The following is a 12,828-nucleotide window of genomic DNA, read 5'->3' as shown; positions in this document are numbered from 1 at the left end:
GAGCGCTTCCCTCTGGCGGGATTTTCGGTCCCGTTGAAGTCAATGGAGCTTTGAACAGCTTGCCACATTCTCCTGCCCCATTCCTACCAAGACGGGGCTGTAAAATTGCACCCCCACAATCTGTACATCCCACAATCGCCCTACCTAACTGTGAATGTGCAATAAAGTCAAGTCTCGATCAGCCATGATCTATTTGAATGGTGGAATGGATTTGAGGGCTGAATGGCCTACCCTATTGCAATGCTCTTAGGCAACCCAATGCGGGTATAGGCCTTCTTACTTTGGGTAGTCAGAACTAGAAAAAAATGTTTGCATGAGGAGGTATTAACCCCTCAGTCTAGAAAGAAAAAACAGATTAAGGATGTGTGTGTGGGGGGGGGGGGGTGACGGCGCTCCCAAGTTCTGTAGATGCGCGATAGAAAGGCCTTAAGGCTCTTTATTCAAAGGTTGGCAAACACCTGGAATAGTCAGAAGTGAGATGTGTTAAATACACTCGGGAAAATTCAAAACGCAATTGGATGCTGAGTTGGGAGAGTAACTAACGTTTGATGGGCCAAATGTTCTTTTCTGATCCTTCACTATTGTATGTTACTGGATGGAAATTGTCCCATTGGGCAGACGCAGCATGGGTTCATAAAGGGCAGGTCGTGCCTAACTAATTTAGTGGATTTTTTTGAGGACATTACCAGTGCAGTAGATAACGGGGAGCCAATGGATGTGGTATATCTGGATTTCCAGCAAGCCTTTGACAAGGTGCCACACAAAAGGTTGCTGCAGAAGATAAAGATGCAAGGCATTAAGGGAAAAGTAGTAGCATGGATAGAGGATTGGTTAATTAATAGAAAGCAAAGAATGGGGATTAATGGGTGTTTCTCTGGTTGGCAATCAGTAGCTAGTGGTGTCCCTCAGGGATCAGTGTTGGGCCCACAACTGGGGCAAAATTATCCGGAAACGGCGCGATGTCCGCCGACTGGCGCCCAAAACGGCGCAAATCAGACGGGCATCGCGCCGCCCCAAAGGTGCGGAATGCTCTGCATCTTTGGGGGCCGAGCCCCAACATTGAGGGGCTAGGCCGGCGTCAGAGGAATTTCCGCCCTGCCAGCTGCCGGAAAAGGCCTTTGGTGCCCCGCCAGCTGGCGCGGAAATGACATCTCCGGCCGGCGCATGTGCGGGATCGTCAGCGGTCGCTGACAGCATTCCCACGCATGCGCACTGGAGGGAGTCTCTTCCGCCTCCGCCATGGTGGAGACCGTGGTGGAAGGGAAAGAGTGCCCCCACGGCACAGGCCCGCCTGCGGATCGGTGGGCCCCGATCGCAGGCCAGGCCGCCGTGGGGGCACCCCCCGGGGCCAGATCGCCCCGCACCCCCCCCAGGACCCTGGAGCCCATCCGCGCCGCCTTGTCCCGCCGGTAAGGTAGGTGGTTCAATTTACGCCGGCGGGACAGGCATTTTAACGGCGGGACTTCGGCCCATCCGGGCCGGAGAATCGAGCGGGGGGGGGCCCGCCAACCGGCGCGGCGCGATTCCCGCCCCCGCCGAATCTCCGGTGCCGGAGACTTCGGCAACCGGCGGGGGCGGGATTCACGGCAGCTCCCGGCGATTCTCCGACCCGGCGGGGGGTCGGAGAATTTCGCCCCTGTTCACAATTTACATAGATGATTTGGAGTTGGGGACCAAGGGCAATGTGTCCAAGTTTGCAGATGACACTAAGATAAGTGGTAAAGCAAAAAGTGCAGAGGATACTGGAAGTCTGCAGAGGGATTTGGATAGGCTAAGTGAATGGGCTAGGGTCTGGCAGATGGAATGCAATGTTGACAAATGTGAGGTTATCCATTTTGGTAGGAATAACTGCAAAAGGGATTATTATTTAAATGATAAAATATTAAAATGTGCTGCTGTGCAGAGAGACCTGGGTGTGCTAGTGCATGGTTTACAGGTGCAACAGGTGATTAAGAAGGCAAATGGAATGTTGTCCTTCATTGCTAGAGGGATGGAGTTTAAGACTAGGGAGGTTATGCTGCAATTGTATAAGGTGTTAGTAAGGCCACACCTGGAGTATTGTGTTCAGTTTTGGTCTCCTTACTTGAGAGAGGACGTACTGGCACTGGAGGGTGTGCAGAGGAAATTCACTAGGTTAATCCCAGAGCTGAAGGGGTTGGATTACGAGGAGAGGCTGAGTAGACTGGGACTGTACTCGTTGGAATTTAGAAGGATGAGGGGGATCTTATAGAAACATATACGATTATGAAGGGAATAGATAGGATAGATGCGGGCAGGTTGTTTCCACTGGCGGGTGAAAGCAGAACTAGGGGGCATAGCCTCAAAATAAGGGGAAGTAGATTTAGGACTGAGTTTAGGAGGAACATCTTCACCCAAAGGGTTGTGAATCTATGGAATTCCTTGCCCAGTGAAGCAGTAGAGGCTCCTTCATTAAATGTTTTTAAGATAAAGATAGATCATTTTTTGAAGAATAAAGGGATTAAGGGTTATGGTGTTCGAGCCGGAAAGTGGAGCTGAGTCCACAAAAGATCAGCCATGATCTCATTGAATGGTGGAGCAGGCTCGAGGGGCCAGATGGCCTACTCCTGCTCCTAGTTCTTATGTTCTTATGTTTCCCATGGAGTGTCTGTCCAAATGGGCTGCATCCCCAATGAGACACCAGACACCAAACCAACATGAGGCCAGAAACTTTGCAGGCTGTCTTCTTTTGACCATCCACTCATCCACTCACATTTATCTGCACACGCGAAGCAAGAAGGGGGATGATAAACAAAATTGAAAAATTCTTATTACCAGTTCTTGTAGAAACGTCGCTTGCATTCGTCACTTATGTGTTCAGCAAAGATTGTCTTAAACGTCCGCAGTCCCTTCGGAGTCTCCACATACCCAACAATCCCAACGACTATCAGTGGTGGAGTATCAATTATAGTAACTGCCTCCACTGTTTCTCGTTTTGAAATCTCTGTAATATTATAAAATCAGGTTTAAAACATGCTCTGCACCTCAAAACAGCTCAAAGCACATAGAAAGGGTGCCACTCCGCAAAATAATTTCTCAAATCAATTTTGTTTGCAAATGCTTATCATTAAGTGATACAATGAGTAAATTGTGAGGGAGGTTATTCCCTCGATTATACAAGGCTATTTGTGGGGCACTGCACTACACAAAATGGCTGCTGCGTTTGACCGCATGATACAGTGTCCCTGAAAGTAAGCAAACTTCTCAGCTGTGGTATTTTTAAAGGATAGGCTTGCAGATCACAAATGTACAAGCAGCAAACAAGAGCTTTATTGGGAAGTTGTTTACTCAACAGGCTGCTGGGATAGACTGACTGTTAGCATGCCCAAACTGCAGATGATGTCATCAATACATCACATGACCAAACTCTTCAAGTGACCTTCAAACATGAATCCACAACACTTTCCTCCCCTTTACATCAGAGTGCAATGACACACAATATAATGTTAATGATGAAAATTCATAATATGAACAATTAAGCAACACAACAGCCAATAGGTTAGACGTTTTGGAGGATGTTGATTCCTGTAGGGCTGTAGAGCCTCATGCGTCTGCTTTTTTGTGTTTTCACGTCAGAAGCTAGCCTCTTCTTCTTCTCTACTCTCAGTTGTATTTCCTTTATAGTTCATTCTATTTCAAACTTTTGTTCGCACTGCTGAGCATGGTACACCCAGGATAGATCTTAGTTGGAGTGAGTTGGAGCTGGCATTCTGCGGGTGTTGGAGTTCTTTGACCGCTCAAGCTCTGTTTCCAGCCTCTTTAGTTCTTGCCCCACACTGTAGATCTCTTTTTTCATTGCCAACCACTGCCCCTCCTGGCTGTACACCAGGGCCTCACTTACCTGTATCCCATGGCACAGACCTCCACGGTGCGGCTTCCAGTTTGTGACTTGACTCCATCAGACCCGGAATCTCTCACCTCAAGTCTGATTCTCGCTATATTCACCCTCTCGTTTTCGGTCTTGTTTCTGGAATGAAAGTTCTAACCTCTCTAGTTGAAGCTGTTGCTCTTGAAGATTTCCAAAAGGGTTTGTGCCCTTCTCAATACCATGGTTTACAATCAGCAATCTTTTTATTCTTGTTGACCCTTGATACATGATGGGAGTCAGCAGCTCATTTTCCAAATTGAATGTTTTTTCCAATGAACTCAAGAGTTCCTTATGATCAGGAGCAGAGATGGCCTTCAATTTCTTGTTCCACTGTGGTTCAGAATTTACAAAGGGATCACATAACTGCATTCCAGACGTCCTCACTGAATTTTTCAGTATATCTTTGATCTTCATTTTTGTCAAAATATTCATATACATCTTCCATAAGCTCTTCATCCTTTGTTTCTTGACCCTGAACCACACTTGTTACAGTATGCTGAGCCTTTGTCGTCTCAGCTTTTTCCGGCTTTTACTTGGACTGCTTTGGACTCCAACATGAGATTGATGTGCAGGGACAAGTCTGCATTCTGTCCTTTTAGTTGCACATTTACATCGATGTGCTCCCTCAACTTCCCCGGATTAGGTTTCAAGTTAGTGTTTTAAGATTATATGTCTTAGTTGGTAACACTAGTGTTCACCTCCATTTTTACCAGTTGACATCCAGTAAAGGAGCAACCCAGTAACGGTTTGTTGCATCCGCAATGACCAGTTTGTTAAATGACAATTCGTCATCTGACTGTGACTCTGGTCCTTTTCCATGCCCTTTTTGTATCATGTAGCTACTTTTCACCTCTATTCAATGTTTCATTTGTGATGGGGGGGGGGTCTTGAGATGAGACCCCTTAAAACCGGATAGCTAGGATTACACTAGAATACCTCTACATACTTTAGTTTATTGAAGATTGAAACTAATCATAGAAAGTATACCCAGTAATCATTATTAACCATTATTTACCATGTATTCTTAGAACACAGCAGTAACAAGCATGCTCTAAAGATGGGATTTAAGCTAACTTTATTGTCTTTTTCAATTTTAGAGTACTCAATTCATTTTTTCCAATTATGGGGCAATTTAGAGTGGCCAATCCACCTACCCTGCACATCTTTGGGTTGTGGGGGCCAAACCCACGCAAACACAGGGAGAATGTGCAACTCCACACAGACAGTGTCCCAGAGCCGGGATCAAACTGGGACCTGGCGCCGTGAGGCAGCAGTGCTAACAACTGCGCCACCGTGCTGCCCTTGATTTAAGCTAACTTGACCACATTCCTAAGACAGGATCAGACAAATAATGTGGTCAGCAATAATACAGCTAGCTCAATAAGCACTTCTTATCAGTAGCTGCAGCATCCTGTGCTCAGACGGACCATAGTACAGGCAGGTACCAACTGAGATAAGAGAAATGGGAGTAGGGGAGAGCAAGACACAGTGGATACAGGGGGCGGGATTCCCCGAAATGGAGGAAGAGTGTCCACGCCATCGCACACGCTGTCGCGTTTTACAACGGCGTGAACAGGCCTCTCCCACGTCGAATTCTGGCTCCTACAAGGTTCGCGACACTCCAGCAGCAGATTCCGCCGCGAACTGGGCGCCACGGGATCCGTGCATGCGCAGTTGTGCCGGCGCCAACGATGACATGCGCAGTGGCGCCGGTGCCAACCGACGCATGCGCGGTAGCCTTGTGGAGTGCTCCGGCCCCTCACCAACATGGCACCAGGGTTCTGGGGGCGTTCGCACAAGGAAGTAGGCCCGAGGGGGGGCGAGGCTGGCCCGCCGATCTGTGAGCCCCGATCGCGGGCCAGACCCCATCGGAGGCTCCCCCCGGGAACGGAGCTCCCCCCCCCGCCCCCCCCACACAGGACGACCTGGCCCAAGTCTTCGCGACGAGTACCCGCTGGCAGCGACCAGGTGTGGACGGCGCCAGCGGGACTAGGCCGTTTACGCGTGGCCACTCGGCTCATTCGGGCCGGAGAATCAGCGGTCCGGCCACGGAGAGCGGGCAGCGACCGGCGGCGCGCCAAATGCGCCGGCATGAACGGTGCTGATTCTCCGCACCTCGGAGAATCGCGCGCCAGTGTCGGACCTACATTGCGCGAAAAAATGCCGCGGACGCCAATTCTCCCAGCCGGCACGGCTTCGGAGAATCCCGCCCAGGTTCTTGAACAATAACAGATGGCCAGGGAACAGGATGGGGCCAAATCACGAGCTGATCACACAGCCACCATGCTGCCTGACATAAACTCCATTGGTCAAGGTAAAATCCAACTGGGGTGGGCTATTGATTTTTGGAAATTGTATAACTGTTGAACCTAAAGCAATGTAAAGCAGTGTGGTTTTGGCGTTTATCCTGATACGGTGCGGTCGATGTGGTGCAGTAGGAAAAGGATTGATGACGGTGGACAATTGAGGGTCGTGTGACATGTGCTGGGGGCTGGCCCAAAAAGGGATATGGCCGATCGCAGGGGAGGGGGTTGGGGAGCCCCCCAGACCAGGCTGGTAACGTGGAACGTGAGGGGGCTGAATGGGCCGGTCAAACGGTCACGTGTGTTCGCGCACTTGAGGAGTCTGAAGGTGGACATGGCGTTTTTGCAGGAGACGCATTTGAAGATAGGGGACCAGACAAGGTTGAGGAAAGGATGGGTGAGGCATGTGTTCCACTCGGGACTGGACATGAAGATGAAGGGGGTGGCAGCACTGGTGAATAAGTGGGTGGCGTTCGAGGTGGGCAACATTGTGGCGGATTCGGGGCGGAGGTTTGTGATGGTTAGTGGAAAGCTGGAGGTTTATGCCCCAAGTTGGGATGATGTAGACTTTATGAGGCATGTGTTAGGGAAGATTCCTGACTTGGATTCGCATCTGTTGATTATGGGGGGGTTTTAATAGGGTCATAGAGCCTAGTTTGGGTCGGTTGAGTCCGAAGTCGGTGAAGGTGTCTGCAGTGATGGAAAAACTGAAGGGTTCATGGAGCACATGGAGGTTTGGGAGGCCGAGGGCGAAGGAATTTTCATACTTCTCCCACGTGCACCAAGTGTACACCCGGAGCGATTTCTTTTGTGTATGACAAGGAATTGCTGGCGGGGGTGGTCGACTCGCAGTATTCGGCGATTGTGGTTTCCGTCCACGCTCTGCACTCAGTGGAATTGCGCGTGGCCTAGAGGGGTGAGGGGGTGGGCGGGGGCGGCACTGCCCGCAGTGGAGACTGGATGTGGGGTTGTTGGCAAATAAGGAGGTGTGCAAGCGAGTACGGGCTGCCATTCGGGGATACATGGAGCTAAATGACACGGGGAAGGTCGTGGCCTCCACGCTGTGGAAGGCACTCAAGGCGGTGATCAGGGGGAGTTTATCTCAATTCGGGCACATATGGAGAAATAAGAGCGGGCGGAGATAGCAAGGCTGGTCGACGTGATTTTTAGGGTAGACAGCTGGTATACGGAGGTCCGTGAGCCCAATGGTGGTAACGGCCGCAAGTGTGTGGGGGCAATGGAGGCAGCACTTGGGGCTGGAGGGTGCCTCAGTGTGGGCACCGATCTGCGATAACCATAGGTTTGCACCAAGGGGTTGAATGCAAGTTTTCGGGGGTGGTTGCAAGCAGGGGTTGACCAATTTGGTGACCTGTTCTTAGGAGGCAAAGGATCTTCTTATACTGAACTGGACTAGCCACATTAATACTTTGGCTACAAGAGCAGGTCAGAGGCTAGGAATCCTGCGGCGAGTAACTCACCTCCTGACTCCCCAAAGCCTGTCCAACATCTACAAGGCAAAAGTCAGCAGTGTAATGGAATACTCTCCATTTGCCTAAATAAGTGCAGCTCCAACAACCCTCAAGAAACTCGACACCATCCAGGACAAAGCAGCCCCCTTGATTGTTCCCCCTCCCACAAACATTCACTCCCTTCACCACCAATGAACAATGGCAGCATGTGTACCACCTAGAAGATGCACTGCAGTAACTCACCAAGGTTCTTTAGGCAGTGCCTTCCAAACCCATGACCACTACCATCTAAAAGGACAAGAGCAGCAGAACACCACCACCTAGAGATTCCCCTTCAAGTCACTCACCACCCTGACTTGGAAATATATCGCTTTTCCTTCACTGTCGCTGAGTCAAAATCCTGGAACTTCCTCCCTAACAGCACAGTGGGTGTACCTACACCTCAGGGACTGCAGCGATTCAAGAATGCAGCTCATCACCACCTTCTCAGGGATTGGGCAACAAATGCTGTCCTAGCCAGCGACACCCTCATTAAATCGCTGCATGGGAAGATGGGTACCATTTCACGATGGTTTCATGGCCTATCCTCTCTGGTTGGGCTTATAGAGACATCAAATTATATCGAATGATTGTGTCGAGCTAGTTATATTGCTGTTCTCCTGTCCCCCTCTCTATTCATATATGCTGAGCCTTTGTTTTGCTTGTTGAGCTGTATCATTCTTGTGGTTTTGTTGCAATGTTTGTCAAAACGTAAATCCTTAAAAAACATAATTTCAAAAAGAAATTGAGTCGCAAACAATTATTAACAGCGAAATATAATGCAACAGATGGTGAAACCCAAGCCACACTAATAAAGATCAAAATGAACACTAGAAGGACATCAGACAGCTGCTTGGCATTAATAACTGACATGAAAAATAGAGAAAGTACTTCAACAGCAATAACTTGCATTTATATTGTGCCTTTATCGTCACAAAATGTACAAAGATGCGTCGCAGGGACATTTATGAAGCAAAACCTGACAGCCCGAGCTACATAAGGCAATATTATGGCAGATTGTCAAATGCCACGGAGTAGGCCTAGGGGAAAAAACGAGGTATAGAGGCAGGGAGGTTTAGGGAGTGAATTCCAGAGCTTCGAGCCCCTGTTGCATTTCAAATAATGCCACAGGATTATCGTTTGTGCTCACCTGAGACGGTAACTGGGGCCTTGCACGGTTTTAAAGTCCCACCTGAAAAACAGAAACTCTGGCAGTGCAGCACTCCTTCAGTACTGGAGTGTCAGCCTAGATTTTATGTTCACTCCTCTGAAGTGAGGCTTGAGCACGCAACTGTTATAACCCTACAGGAGACCCAGGGATTTGCAACCTCAGAGACCCTGTGGCCTCACCTGAGTACGATTTACCCAAATTAGGGAGGATGGGGCTAACCCCCCCCCTTTTCCTAGAACTGCTGGGACATAAATACCCCAGCCCGGTGTGGGCCAGGGCACGAGAGACCCTTCTGGGAGTAAGGGGTGTAAATAGTAAGGAGAATAAACCAAAACGTTTCTACAGTCATCGCTTCCGAGTGGTCACTTGCCTGAGACTTCACAGTAACATTCAACCATGGTTGACTCTCTCAGCTCTGAGTCATAACATTGAACAAACATAGAACATACAGTGCAGAAGGAGGCCATTCAGCCCATCGAGTCTGCACCGACCCACTTAAGCCCTCACTTCCACCCTATTCCTGTAAACCAATAACCCCTCCTAACCTTTTTGGACACTAAGCGCAATTTAGCATGGCCAATCCACCTAACCTGCACATCTTTGGACTGTGGGAGAAAACCAGAGCACCCGGAGGAAACACATGCAGACACGGGGAGAACGTGCAGACTCCGCACAGACAGTGACCCAGCGGTGAATCAAACCTGGGACCCTGGCGCTGTGAAGCCACAGTGCTCGCAACTTGTGCTACTGTGCTGCCCTAATGAATTTATAATTCCCATGTCCTCCAGTGCTTTAAGCAATCTGACACTCCACTGCTGTACTAACCGAGCGCTACACCGTCAGAGCTGCGGACGTTCAAACCACGGGATGCTAAAATAATCCAAATCCTTACTCTGTCCGGGTCGGTGTATTTCCCGTAGGATATGAGTCATGCCGGCTTTGTAGCCCAGGAAAGCTGTCAAATGAACAGGCTTGCTGGGATCGTCCTTCGGCCAGGTTTTCACTTTCCCTCTGTGTCTGGAACTTCGCTTACGAGGAAGAAAACCCAGGTGCCCATGTCGGGGAGCCGAGAACTTGCGATGTGACTGAAAACAGAAGCACAGCTTAATTTTTTTTAAAAACATGTCCACCCACACATGCGTCGACAATTGAAAATCCAGAGTGGGAACATACATTTACAATTATCTGGAAAAACTTTCGCTAAAGATTACAGCACCTGGTAAAAACAATAAAATATAAAATATATATTCGGGCCCATTTTCCTGAAGATCCAAGAAATAAATGCTGTATTTCACCATATAACTAACGGAGAAAGTATACGTACCATGGTGTGGACTGTGTACTAGCGAACAGCTGAAAGAGGCAGTTTCCAAGTGCTGAAATAAGCTCATCCTTAAGATGTTACTTAATATAAAGTCACAAATTTAGCTCATGGCTCCATTACCCCACGTATTAATTTTAGGTGCAGGGTGGTTGCCCAGGTTTGACATCATAACAATTGCAGACACTGAAAAGCCAGGTGTCACCGAAGCTGCTCGCAACATTACAAATGTTCACTGGCAACCTTTCAAGATGCTTATTTTTCCCTCATGAGTTTTATCAAAGCCTGAAAAAAATAAAGCAAATAATAACAGCCAAATGACATGTGTGCTGTCTCCCTAAATATCATTTGGCTTTCGGCCTGTCAAAGAGTACAAAACCACACACGTGCATTTTTAATAAATTATTGTAATTTTTACTAATGGCACAGCTCAAATGTAACCATTGCATTTATAAAGCTTCTTTCACATGGTTCAATGTTCCAAAGCACTTTACAAGACCATTATCACACACAATTTGACATCAAGCCATGTAAAGTAATATTCAGAAAGATGACTAAAAGCTTCATTACAGAGGTATATCCAGCGATGTGCAGGTTAGGTGGATTGGCCATGATAAATTGCCCCTTAGTTCCCAGGGATATGCAGGTGGGGTTCGGGGGATAGGGCGGGGTGGACGGGGGAGTGCACATGGGGAGGGTGCTCTTTCGAAGGGCCGGTGCAGACTCGATGGGCTGCATGGCCTCCTTCTGCATTGTAGGGATTCTATGATTCTAAGGAGAGTCTTAAATGAGAAGAGAGATTTGGAGAAATGGAGAGATTTAGTGAGGAAATTTCAGATCTTAGGGTCTAGACAGCTGAAGGCACAGCCTCCCAATGATCAAATGAGAAAAAATGAGGATGTATAAGCAGTCAGAATTGGAGCGTTGCAGGGCTGCAGGTGATTACAGAGATGGGGAGGTGTGGGATCACCGAGTTTGTGAAAAGAAGGATGGGAATGTTAAAATCCCAGCAAAGTTGAACCATGACATTACCCCCTCCCAACTACCCCCCCACTTCCCCACCTCCCCCCCAACCCCACCCCCACTGACCCTGACCATCCTACACAACCCACCCCACAAAGATAAATCTCACTAACGGCAAAAATGGCCAAGAAGAATCATAGAATCCCTACGGTACAGAAGGGGTCCATTCGGCCTATCGAGTCTGCACTGGCCTTCCGAAAGAGCACCCCACTCCTCCACCCTATCCCCGTAACACCACCTAGCCTTTGGACATTAAGGGGCAATTTATCATGGCTAATCCACCTAACCCTTTGGATTGTGGGAGGAAACAAGAGCACCTGGAGGAAACAAACACAGACACAGGGAGAACATGCAAACTCCACACAGACAGTCACCCAAGGTGGGAGTCGAACCCAGGTCCCTGGCGTTATGAGGCAGTGGTGCTAACCACTGTGCCACCGTGCCGCCCAAACAATAAGAGAAAACAATACATTCTAAAATTCCTCCCCAACAACCTCAGGCAATGAAAACTATTCCGGGAGATTACACAGACTGGGAGTTAGCTGTTAAAAGGCTTACCCACTTCTCATCAGTGCTATACACCAGCTCTGCCTTACCATTTGTCACTTAACCTTCCTACCTAACTTGTCTGAACAGACATCCTATGTTGTTGCTGCCCTTGCGATTAGCACTGGTAAGCACTAATGGCCATTCATCCAACTTAGAATTCCCATTGACAGCGGAGGGAGCAGAGACTCTCACCACCAGCAAACGGCGTGCCACCACCCACTGCCGAGAAACACATGGCTGGGAGGCCGGAGAATCCTGCCCACTATTTACTGGATCACGATTGCAGCTTCAGTTTTTAAAAAAATATTTTTATTAAGGAATATATAATTTTAACAATTTTCAAGAGGAAAAAACAACAAAGCAAATAACATCCACCCAACCAACAACCAAACCCAGCCAACATGGCTTACATACACAATTCCCCAATCCCCCTTTCCCACTAACTATTTCCCACCTCAACCAGCCCCCCATGCCTCCCTCTTTCTCTTAACCCCCCCTCTTCCCTTTTCTGCTGACAGCTTAATTGTCCCCAAAGAAGTCGATAAACGACTGCCACCTCCGGGTGAACACTAGCATCGATCCTCTCAGAGTGAACTTGATCTTCTCAAGCCTGAGAAACCCGGCCATGTCACACGGGCAGCACGGTAGCACAAGTGGATAGCACTGTGGCTTCACAGCGTTGAACCCAGGGTTCGATTCCCGGCTGGGTCGCTGTCTGTGCGGAGTCTGCACGTTCTCCCCGTGTCTGCGTGGGTTTCCTCTGGGTGCTCCGGTTTCCTCCCACAAGTCCTGAAAGACATGCTGTTAGGTGAATTGGACATTCTGAATTTTCCCTCTGTTACCCGAACAGGTGTCGGAATGTGGCAACTAGGGGCTTTTCACAGTAACTTCATTGCAATGTTAATGTAAGCCTACTTGTGACAATAAAGATTGTTGTACAATTACGTTGTTTTTGCATTGGCTATCCTTGCTCCAGCAATCAGACTGTGAATGGCCCAACCCCCGATTTCAGGGATTCCGAGTCCCTCCACACCAATAAGATCCGTCTCCGGGCGCCCAGGGAGGCA

General features: G+C 48.7%; 1 protein-coding gene across 2 annotated transcripts in view; it reads right to left on the bottom strand.

The window, feature by feature from the left end:
* The window catches only part of LOC140393561 (large ribosomal subunit protein uL3-like), a 31,760-nt gene extending 21,429 nt beyond the window's left edge, over positions 1 to 10,331 (bottom strand). The window contains exons 1-3 of one of the 2 annotated variants that reach the window (XM_072479849.1): positions 10,193 to 10,331; positions 9,761 to 9,953; positions 2,794 to 2,962 (exon numbers count right to left, since the gene is read on the bottom strand). In XM_072479849.1, the coding sequence (XP_072335950.1) occupies positions 2,794 to 2,962; positions 9,761 to 9,953; positions 10,193 to 10,195 (365 nt within the window). In that variant the 5' untranslated portion in view covers positions 10,196 to 10,331. Of the gene's footprint in view, positions 1 to 2,793; positions 2,963 to 9,760; positions 9,954 to 10,041; positions 10,061 to 10,192 lie in introns of those variants that run through there. The other variant, XM_072479850.1, reaches the window with a different exon arrangement.
* Positions 10,332 to 12,828: the final 2,497 nt, after the last annotated feature.

The sequence above is a fragment of the Scyliorhinus torazame genome, chromosome 17, assembly GCF_047496885.1.
Source record: "Scyliorhinus torazame isolate Kashiwa2021f chromosome 17, sScyTor2.1, whole genome shotgun sequence".
Taxonomy (NCBI): Eukaryota; Metazoa; Chordata; class Chondrichthyes; order Carcharhiniformes; family Scyliorhinidae; genus Scyliorhinus; species Scyliorhinus torazame.
This window is presented reverse-complemented; position numbering and strand designations above follow the sequence as displayed.